Consider the following 25,438-nt stretch of genomic DNA (forward strand, 5'->3'; position numbering starts at 1 on the left):
AAACTTCCTAATAAATAGGTCTATATGTTTTGAAAATATCTATTCAGCAACACAGGTTGTAAGAAAATTATTTCACCCTATAGAAAACGTAGTTAAAGTTGGAAAGAAAATTACATAGACTTACCTAAACAATACAATAAACCTGGAATCAAAAATACTTGTAAATATAAGCAAATCATATAATAACCCAAGTGATGTTATGAGTTAATGAAGCAGACAGCAAAAAATGTAATATTTTGAATGTTTGCCTTTTTACTTTGTGAAACTATGGAAACACTCTATAATACGTGACAATTGAAGCCAAACTTCGTTGCTTGGCAGCATTAAAAGTCTATAACCTAGATATTTTATAAACATGAATCATATCTGCATTTAAATATTCTGCAAAGTGCGGATAATCGTAAATTTCGTGGAAATACACTGGACATTTCCGAAAACAAGTTTTTAAGGAAAATATTTGCAGCAGGCTAGGATCTAATTACATAACGGGAAAAATTAACAATGAATAAACTATTATTGGTAGTGAAAGACGAACATAATTTTAAAATAATTAAAGCAACAAGATTCAAATGGATCTGCCATTTTATCAGAGCTGAAAGCTATCCCATTACAGCTTCCAGAGATCCTTAGGGTGGCGAAATATTAAAGCTTCTATCTTATGAGAGAATCGGCACTGTAAAGTCAAAGTCAGGGCTGTAACCATGTGGGGTGGGGTCTGAATTTCTTGTAGAAACTTTTTTACCATCTCCACCTAGAAATGTGTTTTAGGCCTATTTGTTTTTCATCAATGTGTGTGCGAATTTTTTTTTTTTTAATATTTTGATGCCTTGCTCCTATGAATAGTAGTAGCAGTAGTAGTACTAGGAATAGTACTAGTAGTAGTAGTAGTAATAATTTAGTTACATCACTGCTGTTGCATAATATTTAAACATCATCTAGCGTTATTAGCATATGCTGTATATATTATACTGTTTAGGGGTGGAAAAATTCAAATATCTTGGAGCAACAGTTACTGTATTCTGCAGTAACAAATATAAATTACACTCGGGAGGAAATTAAACACAGAATAAATATGGGAAATGCCTGTTATTATTCGGTTGAGAAGCTTTTATCATCTAGTCTGCTGTCAAAAAATCTGAAAGTTAGAATTTATAAAATAGTTATATTACCGGTTGTTCTGTATGGTTGTGAAACTTGGACTCTCACTCTGAGAGAGGAACATAGGTTAAGGTGTTTGAGAATAAGGTGCTTAGGAAAATATTTGGGGCTAAGCGGGATGAAGTTACAGGAGAATGGAGAAAGTTACACAACACAGAACTGTATTCTTCACCTGACATAATTAGGAACATTAAATCCAGACGTTTGAGATGGGCAGGGCATGTGGCACGTATGGGCGAATCCAGAAATGCATATAAAGTGTTAGTTGGGAGACCGGAGGGAAAAAGACCTTTGGGGAGGCCGAGACGTAGATGGGAGGATAATATTAAAATGGATTTGAGGGAGGTGGGATATGATGATAGAGACTGGATTAATCTTGCACAGGATAGGTACCGATGGTGGGCTTATGTGAGGGCGGCAATGAATCTTCGGGTTCCTTAAAAGCCATTTGTAAGTAAGTAAGTAAGCGAATGAATACAATGTGACTGAAGGAGTTGGCAAATGTTCAAGTTATGTTATTACTGTTATTAATTAAAATAGAATAAATAAACATTTTAAAAGCAGTAATATTGGCATATGGATCATTTAACTTACAAGCAAACATTCTGATGGGGGCATATAAAAAAGTTAATTTTTTTCCACCCTGTTAATAATGTCAAAAGAAGTGCTTATACAAATTTTAGCCACTCGAGTGTAACTATGAGGGCCATAAAAAATAAGTTCATTAACAGAAAGAAAACACATTTTAATTGAAAAAAATCATTGAATCAGACACAGCAATTGTTGAGCTATTTTTCAACATATTCCCCACTGAAGATGAGACATTTGTCATATCATATCGATAGAGAAGTGCAGACGGCTGTCAAATGCTGGTTCCATCCCAGACGGCTGACTTCTACGAAACAAGGAAACAATAATTGATCCCATAGTATGAAAAATGTCTCAATTCCATGTAATAAATAAATCTTCTCATGCAATTGTGCTTTTTTTCTGTAATCGGCCACAAGGAAAATCACTTTCTGGACACCCTCGTAATTGCGGTCGCAATGTCCAACCATAAGTACAGAGGTGACTAATGGCCGGGGTCCAACAGAACTTGGTGCTGTCTTGAATCACAAAGTGATTACTTGCGCTTTTTTTTTTTTTCAAGAAATTGGTTACAACCCGTGTTTTGCCTGAGGCATATCACCGGGGAAATTTACATTGTAGTATACAGTAATAATATTATTCTTGCAGAGTGAGGAAGATATGCTTGAGGAAGACAGCAATCTCAACGGTGTTGAAGTGGAGTTTGAGTACCATATGTGGAGAAGTAATCCCTAGTGATTTAAGGCTAATTCACTCGGGGATAGTTTACAGGAGTCAAGTGCTTGGAGCAAGTCGACTTTCCTTCAACTTTCCCAGTGTGATATGATCGAGACAGTCAAGTTGTGACTTGGCGGTCAAGCAGAATTTGAGTTGACGACCCGTCAACTTTTGTGTCCACTTTCCCGTCACGTGACCAACTTTTCTCCACCACTTCCCTCGTGTGAATGCTAACTTGTAGCAACTTGGCAAGTAGAAAGTTTGTGGTTTTAGGCCTATTGTCGAAGTAAATTAATAATTATTAATAATGAGTGCCCCTAAGTGGAATTCCAACGATATCATAAAGTTTTTGGAAGTGTATGAGAAGTATGAACTTGTATGGAATATACATGACAAAGAATACTTCAACAAAAACAAGTGGGAATTATTATTCTAGAAACTAGTCAGTGAACTCATGGAACATGGTTTCGAAAACATAGACGTAGAAGTGGTTCGAAAGAAGTTAAAAACCCTTAAAACAGGACTCATTCTGAGATGTTTCCTGTATTCTGTAGGATCTTCTTTAGCTAATTCTTTCAACAAGGTATTAGATGCACCGTGCATAATTCTTCTACGAATCCATTTCTTAACCCATGTTCTCTTTTCCTTTTTTTCAAGAATATTTTGTAATTCATACAATAACAAGGCGCCAATTAGCTGTACACATGCTTGAATATGTGCTGGTGACATCTTCAGTTTCACCAAACTAAAAATGCCAGTTCACTATTGATTTTTATTCACTATAACAGAATACAAGAATTCAAACACCACTGCGAATACAACATTCAGCGCGCGCTTTTTTTCAAGCCTGGTTTCAAGTTTAATGTCTCCGTGTGATCATAAATATAGCATCAGGTTTAGAGACTTCAAGCACTTGCCTCCTGTAAACTATCCCCGTGTGACTCGGGTTTTAGGTCGAGATCCTGCGAATTGTGAGCATTCCATTATCAGGTGAAGGGCTGTTTGTGGAGGTTTTTCGGGACAGTTGCAGAGTGGTGAAGGGCATTTGTTCATTTTGTACAGGTATGATCTGAAGCGGCCATGATTGGTCAAGAATTGTAGCTTGGACCTAGGGATAAGGAAAGCCTATGGGGTATATTGGGTATGAAGGTCTTGGTGTGGAGTCCTTGCTCAGAATTGATGTACGTTGAGTTCCAAATTCTTCTGTAGTGGTTTGTCAACAGCTGCTTGCACCGGGTAAGTGGGATTCCCTTGTAGTCGATGGTGGTTCTGTGGCTGGCATCAGTCTTCGCGAGGTGGTCCACTTTTTCGTTACCCTGAAGGCCGGCATGGCCTTTCACCCAGTGGAGGTTGATGAGAGTGGAGCTCTTCAGGTTAATTAGTTTGTTCCCAGCATCGACGGCTAGTGGATGAGTTGTCCCTTTATTTGCTATAGCAAGAAGAGCTGCTTTGGAGTCCGCGTGTATTGCATATGATGTATTACCATATTGCTGGTGGCTTATCCAGTCGACAGCTAGATTTATCCCAATAAGTTCAGCTTGGAAGACGGAGCAATCAAGGCCGAGTCTTCTTATTTCGGAATGAATTTCTTTAGAGTTTCTCATCACCACTATCCCGGCACCTTCATGATGGTCTGTTTTGGATCCATCAGTGAATATCTGTAAGTCAGCTTTCCCTAAAGATCCTGTTGAGTCAATGACAATGTGATTGTGTTTGGGATGGATAGCCATTGGTCTAGTTTTAGTTTCTGCAAGCTTTAGGGAGGGAATAACCGTATTTGTAGGTTTACCTGATGATATGGCCCTGAAGTCGTTGTTTAGGAATATGGCTTGGTCTATAGCAGCGTTTCTCAAACTTTTTTGAAGTGGGGACCACTTTTTTAAGTCAGAACAGTTCCGTGGACCACCTTACTCTTGTTCCCTTCGAAAGTAAATTTATCATTTTTGTAGCATATTTTAATAGCCTACCAGATATTTTAAAATAGAATTAATTAATTAAAATTAATTTAATTCAATTATATTAGTATTAACAAATTACTGTAAGGTAATGTTAATAGAAAAAAATTCATTTTCGTTTTTTTTTTTGTAATAATTCAAGATATTAGAGTTTGGATAATCTTTAGCTCATTAACTAAAAAAATAAATAAACGTTGGTACTCACATTAATGAGATGGATAAGCCTGCCGATTTTTGCACAGTTATTATATACTTGGATGTATGCTGGCAAGCTTAAGTCAGAGATCGTCACATACATCAAGCTGATTTCAGTACTTTGTTTTATTAGATTTAGTGATAAAAACCCTTTCTCACACAGATACGTGGGAGTAAAATGAATTATAATCTCTAAAGCGCCATTGTATAGTTCACTAAATTCTCTTTTCACTTATGATGAGATCCAGAAATGAACCATATCTTCCGCTTGGAATTTCATTTTAAGTCCAGTGTCATTCGAGAGTTCAATTAACTGTTCTCTTTCAAGCAATGAAAGTTTGTTATTTTCAATATCGCAATGAAAGGAATCACGAGCCCATGAAAATTTTATTTTATTTATTTATTTATTTATTTATTATTTAACCTGGTAGAGATAGGGCGATCAGGCATTCTCTTCCCCTCTACCAGCGGATTCATCATATTTACTTGGAAAATAAGTTTCAAATTGTGACCTCAGAGTTGTATTATTGGTGTACGACGTACAGTATGTGACCATTTCAATGTGCAGACTGGGTGTCGGCAAAACTATTAAGAAAAGTCATAAGTACATGAAAAGATTTGGTACTGTGGTCCTCTGTTATGAATTCGGGTGGTCCCTGGCTGGGTTACAGGCACCAGATGTGCAGAGAAAAGATGGCGAGAAACACCACGTTCATAATGCTTTAAATCCCTCTTTGATTGTTGAGAGTAGAGTGGGAAGTTAGTACACAGGTAGGGTAATAAATTTCATTAAATGTCAATATTGGGAGAAAAAGTAAAAGGCGATTCCCGTGTGTCATTTCCAAACTGTGAGATTTTCAGCTATAGTAAATACGCAATTTGTTTGAATTTTATTTTTTCTTCCGTCTTTTTTGAAGGACCACAAGGACAGACCTCGAGGACCACAGGTGGTCCGCGGACCATAGTTTGAGAAACACTGGTCTATAGGCATGACGCCAGCAATTGCTTGGAGGGAGATGCTGGAAACAGTTTTATACACTTTCGTGCTGAATATTAGAAGGGATCGTTGTATTTGTAACAGTTTGTGCCTGGCTCTGTGGGATGTTAGGCTGAACCATGCTTCTGCTGTATATGTGATAGCTTTATCATATTACTATTACTATGATGTACCGAAGTACATATGGAGTTTGAGTGCAGTAATTCTGCATGACACGGTACATGAGGCTAGGCCACCAAAGGGGAACATAGTAAGTAGAACTTAAAATGAGATGGATTCATCCGGCATTGGAGCTTGCATTCGGGTGGCATAGTGGATAAAGTGCCAGTATGTAAAGCTGCAAATCCGACTTCGAGTCCCGGTGCTGGAGAGAATTTTTCTCTGTTCTATCGATTCTTCAGAATTATTGTGCTGAAGCTCCATATGTACTTCGGTACATCAAAGTAACGAACATAAAGTTGAAATGAATACAAAAGCAAAATTCCATTCAAATATCCTTTAATTATCAACACTACATGCATTGGCCAGACACAATGGGTGGAGAAATGTCCTCAGAGCTATGAAAAGAAAACCTATGTACAATTAACATGCATGGCATGTCCTTATTTTCCCACAGCTTTCTGTACAGTTCTCCACCAACCAATCATTCTAGCTCACACTTCCTCTAAAACATAAATTATTTTCATGTATACACTGAACTCTTTATCACACTGAATTGTCAGTAAATTGTACCATTTTCTTTTTCATTCTACATTTGTACACTTCTAAACTAACTTATGTCTAACAGCATTTTAAAAATTACCCTCCACCAAAAGTAAAAACCTAAAATAATTCAAAGATAAACTAAAAATTAGACTAAGACTCGTTTCTTTCAATCATGAGAACTTTTCCGTATTCTTAAATGAGGAACTGTTGTAAGTTTCTTGCATTGTAGCAGATAAAACTGATATGCTGTTTATATAATATATAAATTATTAAACCTTAAAAAATGTTTAAAGAAGTGCGTGATATTTATTGATACTACATTTATTTCAGTGGATAATCATTCAATTTTAACAACAAAATAACACAATACTCTGACATCATTTTCATCCCTGTAAGTAATTTTTCTGATTTATTTAAAACCATTTGCTCTCCACTTAAGGCTTGACAGTAGAGTGTTTTTCCACTCACAGCTTCATTAATATACAGAGTGGCCCACATAAAATGTTACAAGTTAATATCTCTTAAATGAATAGATAAAATCGAATGCTTTTGTCTTCTAAATTTTGTTGGGGAAAGAGCTCTTCCAAACTGTGACATGGGCAATATTTCCCCAGGGCCCCTTTAGAGGGCACCGGGATGCATCTTCGGATTTTTAAATGAAACCATGAAATTTTTAAAAATATTTTTGTTCCCCTCAATAAACTAGCAACTTTTATTGAAACAGTTTTTTTAAATAAATTGTTGAGCAGTTACAGGGTGTTTTCATTGAAATATACAATAGTAGAAAAGATTACAAAATGAATAAGGAAATCAATAAATACTAAGGTATTTATTTTACATTATATCATTAAGTGCTCAAAGTAGCAAAGAGCAATTAATAAAATTATGTAAAGTTATAACATGGTTTATTATTATTATTTATCTATATTGGATATGTCTCGTTTCAAACACCCTATATCATTTCAGAATTTCAGTATATAAAAAAAATGTTTTAAACATAAGTTGCGTAATTTGTTTAGGACAATCAAAACATCTAAAAGTTATATCATTTTCCATTTAAAATTCTTAAGTTACTCCCCAGAAACACCATTTTGGGGCACGGTGAAATGTTGTTCATGTAGGCCCCCTCCACTGAAAACTGCAGGGAAAGTCAACATTTAGTTATAACTTATTGATCTATTTAAGAGATTAGCTTGTAACACTTTATGTGGGCCACCTTGTATATCATTATTGACAGATCAGTAACTGTAATATTGTTGTAACGCGTTTGCAATTATGTAATTATTTAATTACATGTACTATTTACTATATCTGTTAGGTATTTTTTAAAACATATTATGCCTCCCTTATTCTATGAATAAGAGATTGGATTTTTCCCATTGCTGATTAATTATACATTTAGTATAAAATACTTTGGTCTGTGAAAATTAATACATTTGTCACTTTGCACCTATTATTTTTGCAGTAGATTCACTAACTGATAGAGCTTCACTAGTGCCAGCATCTCTAGATTCTTTAGGCTACTTTTATATAAAAAATATACATTTTATTGTATAATTATAGAAAGTGAGTTGTCAACTTGTAGCTATCAAAGTTTATTACCAAATTAAATGACACACAAAGGAGTAAAAAGATCCTCCTTAGATAAACATTTTCTTGAAGTAAAATAGTTTCACATTCACATCTCCAGGCAGGAATTGCCTTGCTAAGATAAAACCAAAGGAAATAAAAATTCTACAGTTGATTGAAAGAAATATATGAATTGTAGATAATGAAATGTTTTAAAGTTAAATCTGTCATTGTCTGAAGGTGAAAAAGGGATAGGAAGAAAAAGAATCCTACAAGCTGAAACTAATACAAGTGGATAAACCTTCTTCACTGACAGTTTGAGAATTGAAGCGAGAGATTGTAAATTGTAAATAACAGAATTGAAGCAAGAGATTGTAAATTTTAAATAACAGAATTGAAGCGAGAGATTGTAAATTGTAAATAACAGAATTGAAGCAAGAGATTGTAAATTGTAAATAACAGAATTGAAGTGAGAGATTGTAAATTGTAAATAACAGAATTGAAGTGAGAGATTGTAAATTTTAAATAACAGAATTGAAGCGAGAGATTGTAAATTGTAAATAACAGAATTGAAGCGAGAGATTGTAAATTGTAAATAACAGAATTGAAGTGAGAGATTGTAAATTTTAAATAACAGAATTGAAGTGAGAGATTGTAAATTGTAAATAACAGAATTGAAGCGAGAGATTGTAAATTCTAAATAACAGAATTGAAGCGAGAGATTGTAAATAACAGAATTGAAGCGAGAGACTGTAAATTGTAAATAACCATAACAAAATTTGGTACATGGCAGGGGCGATTTCTCAAGGCATGCTATGCTTCCTACGCAAGCCCAATATTTTCGTAGGATGTGTATTTCTCAAAATGGCATTACATACATTAAAATTTATTTTGATTTTTGGAATACTGTATAGGCGTAATACCATCCGCAGGTTGCACACCGCAAGTATCGCAGCGCTTGCTCGTTTCTTGGAGCTACAGGGAAGATCTACAAATAGCGAGAATATGATGAGCACAAGTGCCTTCCTACTTGGTCCGTCCTAGGCGCACATGCTTCTGTTGTGTGTTGTTTGAAGCTCTGGTCTGAAAGCTACACCAACGATTATTTAACGTTACACAGATCAGTATTGACAGCGGGAATGTGCTGTGATTTGCGAGTGCAATGTAATTGTATGAGCGGAATGCATGTGTTAGCTGCTGCATGTAGACCTATTATTAATTCTTGCAATGAGTTCGGAATTGTGTGTCATTGAAACCTTATTATTAAATCCATTTTCTCGAAGGACTATTCAAGAGAAGACAGACATTACAGAGAATATGTGCGCTCGTTCAGTGCAGCTCAATACAACAATATGCACTGGTTGGCAGGGTCGAAAAAACTAAATAAACTGTTTTGTTGGCCATGTTTGTTATATCATATCGAACTTCTACATCTGATAAGCGAATATGATCCATGACTCATAATGATTTCATAATTATAAAATAAATTATTTATGTGGGTCTGATTATTTTTATTAATTATGAATTATTATATCCTCCCATCTTCCCCTATGAATAAAAGAGCAAGCCTAACTTTCGTGACTAGCATTCGCCCCTGGTACACGGTATTATTAATTTTCACGTACGGACAAGGAGAACCGGTAATTGTCTTATCCATGCGATTTCACATCTTTTTTGAACCCTCTGTCATTCTTTATTATGAATGCCTACATTCCCTTGCCTCTATTTCTTAGCTGCTGATTAGTTATGAGAATTTAGCCATTTGTAATTGCTCCAACTGATGGAATTCATTTCACTTCTCTTCTCTTTTCACATAAAAACGAAGGCAGATTCAACCTTCAAAATGTCGTGTTTTCCAGTATTTCATCAGCAATGGGAAATATTCGATGTAAGCCTGTTCTCTTTAATAGGCCATTTATTTTCCCTTTTCCTTTTAAATGCATACATTATATGAATTTTCTGATACATTTCATATCACAGAAAAAATAAAAGAAATATTTTCAGTTATGGAGAGTAGTTTCTGTACTTTAAGACAGTGATTATAAAATTCTTCCATAAGACCATAAGGCACATTATGCGTTCTTGCAAAATTGTATTTATATCAATAATTAGGCATTAATACTGTGTATTTTTACAAGAAACTTACTCAGTTTCCACCAAACAAAATCCTACGTTGGAAGAGCACTTGATTACTACTTCGGGGAACTACGAGACAGCAATAAATTTTAAATTAATCCTCACTGGGATTATTTTTCATATTTATTCCATTAGCATGAGGTCAATTTTAACAGTTTGGAACTGTCTTCTAGTGTTCATATTTTAAAAATTCATTAACAAATAACAGATCCATGTTTATAAGATTAACACCATCTCTGAAGTAATATTTAAATACACTTACATTTCGGGCCTTTCAGTAGTAGAGATGGTGAATCTCAAGTTCAATAATGCAAATTATTTTCTGGATCATTCATTAGCAAGCTGATAAAGCCTGCGTGCAAATATTATAAAAGACGTGGATTGCTGTTTATGCACTTCATCTTGATCGTCAATATATTCATAGGTATGAATTTCACAGATGCATTTAACTGTTGAGAAGTCAGAAAAAGAAACATTTTTCACGGAACATGTGACTAGCATCATGTACCTCTATGCTCCGAAAAAAAAAATCCCAATACACATGATTATTGTATTAGAACTAGGGGAAATTTCAATTATCCCTGAGCACTTCAGCCCCATTATGCTTTCTTTTTTCAACATCAGATACCTAACAATGTTAAGCCCATTTCAATCCATTTTAAAAGTTTTAGCGCCATTCGTAACAATGCTATGAATCGATTTTTATATTTTTATCCTAATTCGAACAATAGAGACAAATACAATCTTACAAGGTCTGCAAAGTTGTGTGTAGAAAAATTGGGCAAGTAAATAGGTGATATAATTTTGAGTGGATAGCGTTATTTCTGTGTCGTATGATACATGAAGGAAGCCATGTTAGAAATTTTACCACTCTTAAAAATCTCAGATTGAATGGCAAGCGTGGTATCTCTGGCAACGATCTAAACCATTGTAAATATATAAAACCTTATTATTGCTTGTAAAGATAGCAAACATAGTAAATATTCAAAACAGACGATAACTCAAGACAAAGTGCAAATATAGGAAGTCTGTCTGAATTAATAAAACAATGAAGAGTTTGTGAGTTCAGTGGCGATAGATATTTACAATTGTTTCTACATATTTGCATTATGAAACTTCTCTAATATTTGAATTGCTATGTCAGAGTAACTTACAAGAACTGACAATCTTATTCTACAATGGCAGTGTATATTTGCACATGGTGCAAATTCATTGGACCACTAGATTTGTTGCAAAATACTATATGGTGCACAAGAATAACATTGCGTTTAAGACACTATGGTTAATTATTATTTACATCTAAAAAAACAAAAACAAATATAATAAAATAGTACAGAATAATCCATATTTATTTGCATTTATAATGTGTCGTTTTAAAAAAGCAAGTATTTCACACATTGTGGGAGTTAATACAAGAAAGAGAGTATTGATTCAGTCAGATAAGAAAGTTTCAAATATTTCTTTGTCATAAAAAAATAAATATTTGTTTTAATTATGAGTTTTTGCATATTTTAGACTGTAGCATATGATTTTAATATGAAAAGTTCATTCTTTAAAATAAAGCATTGCCATTAGAGTAAAAGAATGTAAGAAATTAAAAAAAAAAATTAAGCATCATGACGACATAAGTATTAAATTTTAATTCCCGTATCACATTTCCCTGAAAAGATACAAAATAAATTAACTGAAAGGAATATGTAAAGCAAAAAAGTGAAAAAAAAATCTTGAAAAATACACAGTTAACATTTTACAATGGCAGTACCTGTGCTGATTCATGAAAGTAAAAATTTAATAGAAAGAATAGAATATAATCCGTGTTGGCAGTGACGAGGTTCTTATGTTGAAAGATATATTACAAACTTTTTGACAGTATTAGTTTAAACATAGGAACAGAACTAGAATATTCATTTTAATGGAGAGAATAAAAACAAAAAAGAAGACTGGTACGATCTTTTTAAGAATTATAACAGGTATTCTTTCCAAATTAATGTTAAATCATAAATTCAGAGGAAACTATCACGTCAGATATCTTCTGACTAAATAGGAGAATGAAAATTTTGAAGTTAGGAATAGGCCAACACTTTTCACTCATAAAGCAGATGATGAATAAATTCTATACCGGTAGTTTCTGTATTTGGGATTGGTGAAAGATATAATACAAATGTGTAAAGAAAAGATTGACTAGTTACTGATGGAACAAAATATATACATAACATTTTGTATTACAAGCAAACTCTATAGACCAGAATATTGTTTCATACCTTTCTTCACTTTCAAATCATAACCCTATCTTATATCACTGTTATGTAAGTGTGGTGCAAGCAGAGGTTACTGTGCATCTGTACCCATTCTTCTGCTCCCATCTACACTCTACACAAATACTGAAAGAGCAGTTAAGACTTGTTTGAGAACACTTCCAACGCACTTATTACTTTAATATATTGTTATATTCATTTCACAACTTTTCCTTAGAAATTACTTCAATTTCTCTTATCATTGTGCAATGGACAATGTTTTTTAGTCAGCTGTACGAAGATAAATTTGAAACTCATAAGTGACACCAACAGGGCATCACTCATGAGGCAACTAAGCCAGGAGATAATGGGGTAGGGTGGCCAGTTCCTTTGCCCCTAAAATATTGATGTCAAATTTTCTTTAAATTATGGCATAACTTGTTCATTGTTTTTGCATGTACAGGGTACACAAATTTAATCCTATACTAATTAGTACTAATATTTAATATTATACCTTGCACAATAATAATCTATTCTCAAAACTATATCAATGGAGTGTTGTGCCTACTTGAATATCTCTCCTCTCCTACTACGCAAATTAAAAATGCTGGCATCGTTACTGCCACTATCGCAAAACTCCAGCAAAAGGCAACATATATATGCAAATAAATATGGTACCTACTACAAATTTCAAGGAAGATAAGAGAAATAAAAGGAAAGATCAAACGATGAACTTCATAAATATTCTTTACCCACAATTTAAGGCAACAATCCAGGTGTTCCTGGGCTATCACATCTCATGCACGTCTCTCAGTTTATGTCAAAAAGAAGAGTTCATTGTGATTTCGATTTAGGTAATATGATATCAATAATTTTATGTTACAGGCCATTACTTTCACAGTCGATCAATAATAGTAATAACTTAACAGATTTAAGAACAGACCACAAAAGCAAAACATTGTTTTTATTTTTTACTGTAAACCCTTACATCCCAAACCAAAACGTCCACTGCATGATATTTGGGATGTTACGGGTTAATATTTTTTCACACATAAGAATAGAACCCATCCTGTATTCTCTGATTATAATGATATGCAGTGCTTTTTTTCTGACGAAACCAGCACCTTTTTTGTTGTATTTTTTTATCATGGAACCGAGGAATGTGTTAATAATTGTTTTTAATATCATGAATTAGGCCTTGAAAGTCTTGAAGTTGGACGAAAATGAGGTTAAAAACGACAAAATTCCAGTGCACTGGACAGTAGGCCTAATCATCTTCCTGTTCACTATCAGATATTCTACACAGAGTTCCACCACCTATTTCTCCAGAAGAAAAGCACCTATGATATGTATATCATTGTTAATTTATTGTAAAATTTATAAATGGCTTAAAACTGAGACTCATAGCAAAGAATGTGAATGGACTTCATTTTCAAGTAGGATTAAATGTTTTCAAGGGAGATGTTTAATACAGTGCGATCAGTTATGCTTTCTCCGGCGACACAGGATTTTTCCTATGAGCAAGCCCCCATTCGTTTGCCGCGAACTTGAGGGAGTAGCAAGCCTGATGATTTTAAAACAGACTCAGTTTAAGCCCATATCATCATGACTAAAACATGTAGGAATTTTACGATCAGCTCAATGAACTTCCCATCGTATTATTAAAAATGTCTACCTCTTCAGTTCTCTTCTCTTCTTATGTCACTGTTCGAAAGTCGAAGCTTTTTACGCAATTCTTTCAAAATAGTTCTCAGACCTACATTATCATAATCCGTGGATGTTCTCCACTAAAAATACCGAACCGTATGACATAAGCTTACTTATCTGGAGAGTTTTCATGTTGATTTTTCATAATATAGTAACCTTTCAGTATGCCTGTATCTCATTTCCAGCTTTTATAGTAAATTTTTAACAGTAATGTTGGTACAATAGCATAGTTTATCTTAGAACGAAAATATTACTCACTCAAGATACAAGAAATATTTTATATAGAATAGCGTAATGCTAAGATATTACAACCCCAGAAATACGAGGCCAAGAGAGTCCGTTATTTATTGATGTAATTGCTCCCTTTTAGTAGAATTTTAAAACCAAATGAAGTGTCTATAGATGAGAATAAAGGATTAGTTCAAATAACATATTAATTCATAAATAAACATTCCTTTCGTAGACTGGTATTTTAGATATCATATTAAATATAAAATAATTTCATTTTCGAATTGATAGTTAAATACAGTCGACCCATGATTCAACAAATTCTGGAGACAAGGGAACAAAAATTTGTAGAACTAAAACATGTTGCAAGGGTTTAACAGGGTTGAACAGGAGTTAAACTAATTTCCGTTGTTTATTACCAGTATGACGTAATTACAATAATTTTGTAATTCAATTACCAATTAACTTTTATTCATATTTATCTTATCAATAGTATAATGACGTCCTCCGAAAAATACACAAAATTGAATATTATGGAAACTTTCTCCCCCTAATCAAACGTTGTATAGTATCAAGGATCGACTGTATGTAATGTGACCTACAACACAAAAGTAAGTAAGTAATAAAATAACCAAAACATTGTCATTCAGGACACAAGACGTTGCACTTATTTCAAAATAACATACCAATATTAAAATTTGGATAGATATTTTTGTCTGTAAAGCAAACGGTAATTTATTGCTTCATATTTATAACTGAAAGAATGAAAGTAACTTCAGTAAACCTTAGAAATTATGTAACAAAGAATTACTAAGAATAATAATTATATAATCGCTTGTTTCACGGAATTTCATTAGAAAAATGAAGTGCAAAAAAGTATTAATTTTTTTCTTTAAATTATTAGGTAGAGGAAACTATGCAAATAATTTATACATACAGACAGCTCTGTAAGCCAATTTCTTAGAAACTAATATTACGGTCAAATATTAACAATATTAACAATTTAAAGTTAGAATTCCTATTGACTGGATAATTAACACTTACAAAACCTTACACTCTTCAAGCATTACACATGTAATCATCTATCACAGGCAATAGAATTGAATTAAAAAAAAAACTACCTAGAGTTGAACTAATTTCATCAGAGTGCTCTGGAATTAAGACACGCTAATACACTACAAATGTTTTTGAGTGAAACACATACGCAACTTACAAACATAGGCACAATATGAAGGTTATTAAGAGTTCCATCAAATATATTAATTTGTTATTATCTTCGCTAATTAGTATCATAACCATTCTTACTGACAATTTACCTTCAACACTCACATAATTCAAGCAAATGAAATTTAATAACTTAGTAACTAAAATGTCTTCCTTACTCATGTGCTTTTGCTTTAATTTCTAAAGCACAGAACAAAGGTGGGAAACTTTTTAAGTCTAAATGATTTTGAAAGGGATCTGAAACTCTGATCAAATTATACAGCACATAAAGGGTATTATTTTTCTGTTTTAAGAACAAAACAATATAATATGTTTGCACTGAATGTGGATTCAGGCGAGTGATTAATTATGCACCAATGAAAACGCGAAGCAAAATAAATTATACAGGTATATGACTTTTCCAAAATATAAAGTTTTAATATTGCAATGCTAAATTTAGAACTGAGATTGATTAGTAATTTTGGTAGAGGGATCGTGGTAGTTGCAAGAATTGGGAAATAATGAAATGCATTTTTGTAATTACCATGTTGAGCAACATTTCAAAACAATTATATATTGTTTCATGCACAATTACTAATGAAAGTACTAAAGATACAATGATTGATAAGTTTTTTTATGCTCGACCATGCCGAAATGTAGTAATTATACACCTGGTAGCAGTCCTTTAATGCATGTCATTAAAGTACGCCTACTCATTAAAGTACAGGTGTTCAGCCAATGACAAGTCAGCTTTGTACCATTATAAAACCGCAAGTATCGATTATTCTCGGATATACAATCGAAAGAGAATTAGCGAAAAGTCATGGAGGCTGGAAATCCAATACTGTCGCAGAAGGTTATGTTCTGTTACTATAATAATTAGAGTTAATTGTAAATAATATTCAAATAAATTCAATTTGTCATCTCGTTTTTCAATTCTAAATCAATTTTCAGGTTATACCAGAGTAATTTTCATTTCTGTGCCAAGGTCAATGAAATTCGGCCTCGGAAAAAATCAATACTTTCGCGTCTGCGCACATCTCACAATTCAGTCAGTTCGCACATAACCATAATTTTGAATACTTTCAAGTTAGAAATATGGTCGAGCATAAAAAGTCGTTGCATAATGTACTATTCTTTTGTAAGCATCACATTTTTCACGAACACAGAAAACAGTGTAGGTATTCTCTATAATTTGATTAGTTATTAAAATGTTTATGTCAAGTTTAGTTTTATCAAATTTGAAAATAATATTAAATTTTGAGTTTTTTTTTATATTTCAGAAAATTAAGTTTGTAATTTTGTATTTTTAATGAATTTAATTTAGAAAATGAGTTAGGAATGCAAAAATTAAATAATTTTTACATTTCACTTAACATACATATCTAAATATCTGATGGTGATGAAAATGTTCAGGCATGTGTTTCAATGAGCTTCAGTACTGAATTAGGCCTATAGTAGTGTAAGATTATTATATACTTTGAGAATTTATTTAGTTTTCGTTTTGAATTATGTATCTTGAAGGTATAATCAGGACTATCTGAAACCTTGAGAATATTAAATAATTTATCTATTTATAATTGATCATAATTTACTGAAATGTAAATATTTATTTTTGTATGGTTTTGTTGGATTTCATACTTATCCAATTTTCCTTAGAATTATACCCACAAATTATTTTGTTAACTTAAAAAAGTGAAGAGTCACGTTTGATGAATAAACTGTTTATATAGGCAACAAGAAAGCCTGATTTAATTTTGATTTGGAATTCTTATAACTAGAGTCCTGTAGGTATTTATGGAGTATAGCTTGACACATCCAACACTACTTAATTCAGGTCAATTGTTCAAAACAAAACAAAGCTAGGCGGTTGGAAATGAGTACTACACGTCATTAGGAAAGAAGAAAATGTATTTTATCAGAAAGAAGGAAAAAATTGTTCATTTGAAACACTTAAAATGTTTACAGTAAATGATTGTAATTTGTAGAGACTCGTAAAACATGCACACACTCATAATGTGCTTTATTTTAAGTATGTGCTGAAATTTGTATTTTTTCATTTGCTGATTCCAAACTTTAATTATATCTAAAGTGCCTGGACACATTTTACTTATTGTAAAAATCAGGGGTAGACAATTCCAGGTGCCAGGTAGCCATGGCGACTAAAAATTGTATGTGGCACCTGAAATGTTTATTGAGTTCAAAATTTGTTAAGACTTCGATTTCTTTTATATCACTACGACTAATGCATAATGTTAAGAAAAGCGGTTGAAGGGAGAAATTCGAATGTGCTTTTTAAATTAATATCAATACATTTGTTATGCATCTCAAGATATTGTCCTACATAGCTTCAGAGCGTCTCTGAGAGCGTGTGTTTGCATTGGATAGATATTTAATATTGTTTAATGTATTTAAATAAATGTATCTTTATCTTAGCACGAATTGTTTCCTCATTGCATATGTGGACGAAATGTGGTGGAACACCCAAAAGCCTAATTCTAATTACAGTCACCTTCATAAAGACATAAATTGTTACATTTTCAGATCCCTTTCTTGTTAAAAAAATAATTAGTTAATACGTAATTACTTAGAACAAAATGTTACATGTTTCAATTTTCTAGAATTAACAATGTTCATTAGAACAAATTAAGTTCTGAAAAATTATCTGTCAAATCGGAAGTGAATTTCACAAGCCAGTGGATAGATTATTACAGAATGCACCAGGCATGGACAACTGCTGTTCAAAAATTCGTCTCTATTTTATAAATCATATTATTTCATTACCAAGAATAATCATTTATAAACTTATAACATAACTTGAATCCAAAACTTGTCTTTGAAAACTGAATCAGTCATTTGAGAATCCTTATTTGTCTTAAAAAATATAATAAAATAATAATAATAATAATAATAATAATAATAATAATAATAATAATAATAATAATAATAATAATAATAATAATAATCGTAATAATAATAATAATAATAATAATAATAATAATAATAATAATAATAATAATCTTAAGAAAGAGCAAAACACTGGATAGATCGGATTCAATTTGAACATGTACCTATCAAAGACTCCATCTAAATTTTTTGAACAAGTATAGTCTCTCAAATGACTGATTCAGCAATATTTATTGTAGACTTGTCAAACCAAATGCAAGAGAAAAATAACGTAAAGAAACAATTTTAATCATTAGCTTTTGGTATGAAAACATGATGGCAATAACAGTAAAATTTCTTGATCAGATATTTCTGTCACTTATTACAGAAAATGAAAATACACGTAACAGTACAAAGCAAAAGGAATTGTTTTTACATGCCACCATGATGATCGGAAGAGGAAAATAGAGGCACCATAATCGGTAATAAATGTGCGTTATAAATGATCTTATCATCTTACTTTATAGAAAGAACTGTCCAGTAGTCAACTGAGAGAAGAATGAGTAGGTCCTCGAGATATTTCGAAAATTCAATCACAGAAAAAATGTTAATCTCTCTGCCTGGTATTTGAACCTATATACTTTCAATTCATAGCTAGTACTTATACTGACAACTACCTCAGCTTCAGATATAATAGTAATATAACTCAATTAATGATGGTAACAACTATAAAAAAAAAACAAATAACAAGTAACATAATGGTGCTGCATGATGAAGTGTATTAGTACATTGGGAGGGGAAATTATTGTAGATTGATTACATTATTTATTTCTTTATTATGAAGTTGATCCATGCCTGGTATAAACATTTGCATAGAACATAAAATATTATCCAAATCCTTGTTTATTAGGTCAGATAGTTAAGACCTCTTGACAAAGCATTCAATTGACTGTATATAGGTATGTATGACAATATAAATACACTGTGTGATATTTATTATGTTTTACGTTTTTCTTTTCTTAGTTCTGTACATGGTGGGCGAAAAGTCACAGTTTTACTCTACTTTTATTTCTACTGTAAAGGAATAAATAAGAATTAATCTTTAAATACAATTAATAAAAAATATTATGTGAGCTTCATCACACTGTCATAAATCTATTAAATGCCCAAATGTCATTAAATAATAACTTCAGAAAAATGTCATTCAGATTTATTACATCAGTTCAAGAACTTTCTCGAAGACATCAGACTTCTTCGTAAGGTTATACCTTGAAGAAGATCAATTGATACTAGTATATAATTTTTCATTGAGGTAGTTTTGTATTGGAATAACATATATGTAGACATAACGAATAATATCTCTTGTTATGTCGTCGGATGGGATAACTGGAGACTATCATCAGAGATGTTTAATATACTGGTATATCCAGCAAGTATTGCTATCATTCTTTTCAAGAATTTGCTATTTAATTCTCACTGCAAATTCTGAAATTCATGTCAACTATGCCAAAATTATAAGCATGAAATATAGGATATATTAGACACAGTGGACTTCTTATGCTGGAAAATGTTTGTATGTATGTTTCTGTAAAGTATCATTATATGCCATATTTATTCAACATAAAATCGAGATGTTTAAAAATAATAATTATGGCTGTCCGAAAACATAAATTGGTATATATTTCTGTAACAGCAAATTCAGTCAGAATAAACTTTTTACAAGACGATTTCAATATAAAGTTTTCTATACAGCAAAAACTATTAAACGAAAATGAAATTATCTAAATTTTGAAAGGAAGCACTTTGCAATTGAAAATAAGATTTTATAATATCCAATTACGTTGTGTTAACTGTTGGCTGTTCTGCTGTGAAATTAATCTTTGAAGCACAAAATGTGACACAGAAACCAATACAGTACCTAACATTGTTAGGCAGTGTTTGGTTTGGAGCATCACATACTACCGAAAGAATAAAAATATGAGATCATAAGTACTTATAAGTAGGCTCATAAAAATGGTGCCAATGCATGTGATGAATGACACCCAAAATTGTTTTTATTTTACAATCCTCAAGGAATAAGAAGACACGTTGGGTGTAAGGATGTCCAAAAGAGTGGGGGGGAGTAGGGTTCGGCTACCCATACTAGGAATTTCGACTTCTTAATTTTTTAATACATTGCGTATAATTTTTTTTTACACACTGTGCTCACGATTGTGACGTTTATTTTCTATGTGCGTTGATTTTGTTATAATATATCAGCGGAGAGATAACCAGCACAGGTATCGAGTAAGTGCTTTGTTTCATATTGAGATGAAAACCTGAGGGCACTTCTATCGTAGGATATCAAAGCCAGAAATCGGAATAAATCATTTAGGTCTAATTTTTCCGTTGAAGAATTTTTTTTTTTTAGTCCATCTGCATTTCATATGAATTTAGTTCATTGTTCAGATAAGCATTAGGCCTACCAGATCTTAATTGACAAGGAAAGCTCACCAAGTGATAATAGATTTTCACAAAGATTGTTCCCCATACATTCCATTTGAAATCAGAAACCTCCCTATAAATTTCTACATCCAGAGAAAGTCTAGTTGTCGAGATATGATTTTTTTTTTTTAATTTTTTAATCCAGAGCTATAACAGCTAATGCAAGCAGTGCTATGTGCTAGACATATCAGGCGATAAATATCATCTAGCTGCATACCGAACTGTCAAAATCTTCTTAAATATAAATTATGAAAATGACATTATCAGATACATAACATTAATGAAATGTAAATAAATAACAATAATAATAATCCGTGGCACTACAGCCCACGAAGGGCCAAGACCGACCAGCCGGCTGCTGGCCTCACGACCACATGCCGAAGCAGAGGTGGACTATCATCCAACCAGAATGGAGGTATCTTGTGGTTAACACGATGATCCCCCCAGCCTTTATAGCTGGTTTGCGTAACCGGATTTCGCTACATATCGTAGCTCCCCAAGTGCATCACGATGCTGGGTGGACACCAGTTCCATACACTGGCCGAAATTTCATGAGAAAATTTCTTCTCCCATGAGGACTCGAAACAGCGCGCATTCCATAACGCAAGTCCCAGGCGGGATGCCTTAGAATATGACGCCACGGCATGGGACATTAATGAAATGTACTATAGAAAAATGAAAAAATGGTAAGGAAATGTAAGCATACCTGAAATTACTCACTGCACTACCACTGCACCACAAAATACAGTGGAACTTTGCACCAAGAACATTTCAGAAAAATAAGTTTCTCACAGTCAGCCTTAGAGCAGTTCTGTACATCAATGTGAAAACAGAATTCTACAGAGTGACGAATTTATCTGATTTGTTGTCAAGGTACCTGGTTTTATGCCAGCCATATTTAAAAAATATTTACATATCTAATAGATGAAAACTGATTATGCGTTAAGGACTGCAATTTTATCACATGAATTCTCTGATGCAATATAATATTCCTGCAAAGTAACAAAATACTATCAGAAAACTTCCAAATGAAAGCCTAAAGCCATGAACATTAAGAGTTATTCTGTCTATAGCCTGTCTACCTCGGTAAATGGTCCACGAGGCTACCAAAAGCATGCCATGATAACTGACATATGGAAAGTATACTTCTTGAAACCACTTGAAGGGATGAGTTTTCATAAGCTTTTCCGATTTCGAGGGCAATGTATAAACATATGGGTTCTTAAACATTATCTTCTTCACGATGGCAATGGAGATATGAGACTTAAATGAGCGTTAAGCGATTATTTTGAAAAATCGTATCTCGAAGGTTAGGCCTTCTCCGGATGTAGAAATTTATAAGGAGATTTCTTATTGCAAATGGAATGTAGGGGGGGGGGGAAATCGTTGTGAAAATCCATTATCACTTGCTAAGCTTTTCTTGTAAGTTAAAGACATTCAAATACTTAAAAAGTGAAATGAAAACCAGAATAGTCAAACTTTGTGAACAATGTAGATATAAAATTGTAATTAGGATGTCAAGTTCTGGGAGTGATTGTTTACTAACCAAATTTGAGGTTAGAAATGTTAAGAGTTGACTAAGGCCGTGTCTCAAAGCTACATTTTCAGTTGAAGTGAACTAGATTGTTGACTAAATAGCCGGATGTGACGTCAGAAGTTATGATCCAAAGCTACATAGTGCATAGCAATCAAGTCCGTAGTACCTAGTAAACGAAAATGCTTGCTTGATTGATGACTTGTTCACTAAACAAACATGGATACCTCATCAGCAATTGGGGTTATGAAATCTTAAAACGCTTTGCAAGTGAAATAATGTAAATATAATGTAGAATAACACGATAATTTTGAACACTGGCATTGTTAGTACTTTCTGTACAATGTTTTAAACATTACTGTAATATATTAAGTCCTTATCTTTTTCACATAATTCGTAATGAAACTGCATTAGGACACTGCCTTCTTAATTTAGTGCTGCACCGTGATGTCATGGTTTTTAGAAAAATAATCTATAAAGAAGGCCATGTTTCAAGCATAAATTTCCAAAGCTCCCTAGTGTGTAGTTTACAAGTCACCTAATTGCTAGTCAGTAGTGTGTAGTATGGGCTTGAGCTTTGAGACACGGCCTAAGAAGGTGGGTCAATTGAAAGAAGACTTTCTCTCTAGAGATATTCAGACATATTTTATTTTCCCAGTTCTGATTTATTTATTCTAATACGTATGTCCCAGTTGTGACTTTAAGCCCATTCTGTACCCTCAGAGAGAGAGAAAGAGAGACATCACATCAGAAAAATTAATTTCTTTGTAAAACTGACTATGTTGAGGGTGAAAATATCACTGTAAGTTCTTACTCAGCAGGAGGTTATTGTGTGGACCAGACAAATGTCTGATAAGCTCTTGCAAACTCTCGAAAGCCACTTCACAGAAACAACAGTTAAACCGACCTTCTCCTCCTTCACTGATCACATTTCGATGCACTGAACACAAATGTTTCAACAAGTGTGCTTTCTGTTTGAACATGGCCACACACAACCGACACGCAAATGGTTTCTCACCGGTATGGACACGGAGATGTGTCTTGAGATTCCAGCTCATGCCAAACTGTTTGCCGCAGTATTCACAACGGTATTCCCTCACGGGTGGAGCTTTGCCAGGACCTAGAGATGTTGCCGAACCGCCTTCACCACTCGGAGATTCTCCACTTGGAGCAACCTGTGCTTGACAAATAGACCATGGACCCCACCCTGCTGCGATTTCCCTCGCCCCAAACTCGGCCGAACCTAAGCTGCCGTCTCCACTCGGCGGTCTGTATTTCACTTCTTCAGAGCCGTGTTGCTGTGGTGGGGAGGTCAGGTCTCCAGGACCCGGCGAAATTGTGGGGCGATCAAGATACGGTGGTGCTGAAGACGCGGCCAGAGGGAGGGAGAGATGGCCGTGAGGACCCCGGCCACGATGTGCTGCCGGTAATTCGTCAATATAAGACGGACACAGAGGAACAAACGGTGGGTTCTGTGCTGGAGAGTTGTAGAAGCCTGGACGTCGCTTACGATGAGGGGTGACAACATAGTTGTCGGGAGATGTGTGGAGAGTATCAGAAGGCTTTCCAACATCTTCCGGCACCTTGCTGTCGGCTTCTGGATCTGAGTAGAAATTAGGATGTTTTCTCTTTGTTCGGTGGTGGAGATGAGGTGCGTCCAGAGGCATGAGAGGACCCAAAGTTTTCTCTGGAGGCTGGTGATGCCTCTCTTCACTATCGATGCCAAGTGAAAAGTCCCTTACAATGTGGACGCTTGTTGGTTTCTTTCTTCTTGAAGGCTTAAAGGAAATGAAACAAACACAGATTTAGTTTATTATTTTCAACGATGTAACTAATTTTTCCCACAGTATATGTTTCAAAACCCTTACTTATAAGCAGAGCCGTATTTAGGGGTCGCAATCTGGGTACTTGCCCAGGGTAGCAGGTTTTGGGGGGGGGGGGGGCAAATTTCTGGAAACTCTTACAAAAAAACTTGGGTGAAATGGAGCGTATCTCTGGTATGCAATATAAATGTTATTGTTGTTTATCAATGACAGATCAAGTAAGAAGCCCCATGTGATCATTTGTAAGCTCATGTATATTTAAGGGGTCTAGGAATTCTCGTCACCGGAGATGTTGTCATTATACCTTCTTGTCATCAATTACATTTTAGTCACCAGCATTCTGGTCATCGGTTACATTTTAGTCACCAATGTTCTCATCACTGATTACATTTAATACTTTATTAATGTTTTAATGAAAAAATTTAATGAGATTTAAATTTCATTGTAAGGTTGTTTTCGTGGTTATTCATGTAAGTATAATGGGATTTAAATGTCATTATAAGGTTGTTTCCGTGGTTACGCATATAAATATAATTATATTTAAAATAATGGACTGCCTCCGTGGTCTGTTAGTCAGCATGCTGGCTTCCACATCAGAAGGTGAATTTTTCTTGAAGAAGAGGAATTCCCTGGGTGTCTAGAGTCTGGAAATTTGTATGAATGTGAGTGTGATTGTGAGTGTACTGGGTTAATATTAATTAACCAATCATCACAAATATAAAAATACATGAGGACTGTCGCTGGGCAGTAACCTGAACACATGCTTCAGCGTCACATTGTTGACAAGTAACTCCATCTGTTAGCACAACCATAAAGCATCTAATAGATGCTATAGAGTTACCAACAACGAAAAAAAAAAAAGTCATTGTAAGGTTGTTTCCGTGGTTAGGTGTAAGGTGTAAGGTGACATTCTTACTTATTTTAATTATTATCAAATTTATTGTATTGATGGAGCATCACGAAGGGGAATTTCGAGTCACTCGAAGTATTAGGAACTTAGGTTATTGCGAAGGTCACTCCCCACCCCATAAAAAGTAGAAAGTAGAGGATTTACACGGAAGGATTAGTAGCATCGCAGAATGATACCCTGGTTATAAAGAAGATGGTGATGTTCTCCCATACCTCAGAGCCATCGGACACAGTTTAGTTGGCAATTTTGAAACATTAATCATGTAACATTTTATGCTGTGTGGCAATTTTGAAACATTAATCACATAATATTTTATACAGTGTATCTATGGATATTTTACTTGTCAAAATAAATTATTATTTATAAGAAAATGTGTACTGGTGACCAAAATATCGGGGGACCAAAACAC

The 25,438-nt window shown here is 33.7% G+C and overlaps 1 protein-coding gene across 2 annotated transcripts in view; it reads right to left on the bottom strand.

Moving 5' to 3' along the window:
* Positions 1-6,091: 6,091 nt before the first annotated feature.
* ken (ken and barbie) overlaps positions 6,092-25,438 on the bottom strand; it is a 139,629-nt gene continuing 120,282 nt past the window's right edge. For both annotated transcript variants that reach the window (XM_069818979.1, XM_069818978.1), the window contains exon 5: positions 6,092-24,074. In XM_069818979.1, the coding sequence (XP_069675080.1) occupies positions 23,094-24,074 (981 nt within the window). In that variant the 3' untranslated portion in view covers positions 6,092-23,093. The remainder of the gene's footprint in view (positions 24,075-25,438) is intronic.

This window comes from Periplaneta americana, chromosome 2, assembly GCF_040183065.1.
Source record: "Periplaneta americana isolate PAMFEO1 chromosome 2, P.americana_PAMFEO1_priV1, whole genome shotgun sequence".
Taxonomy (NCBI): Eukaryota; Metazoa; Arthropoda; class Insecta; order Blattodea; family Blattidae; genus Periplaneta; species Periplaneta americana.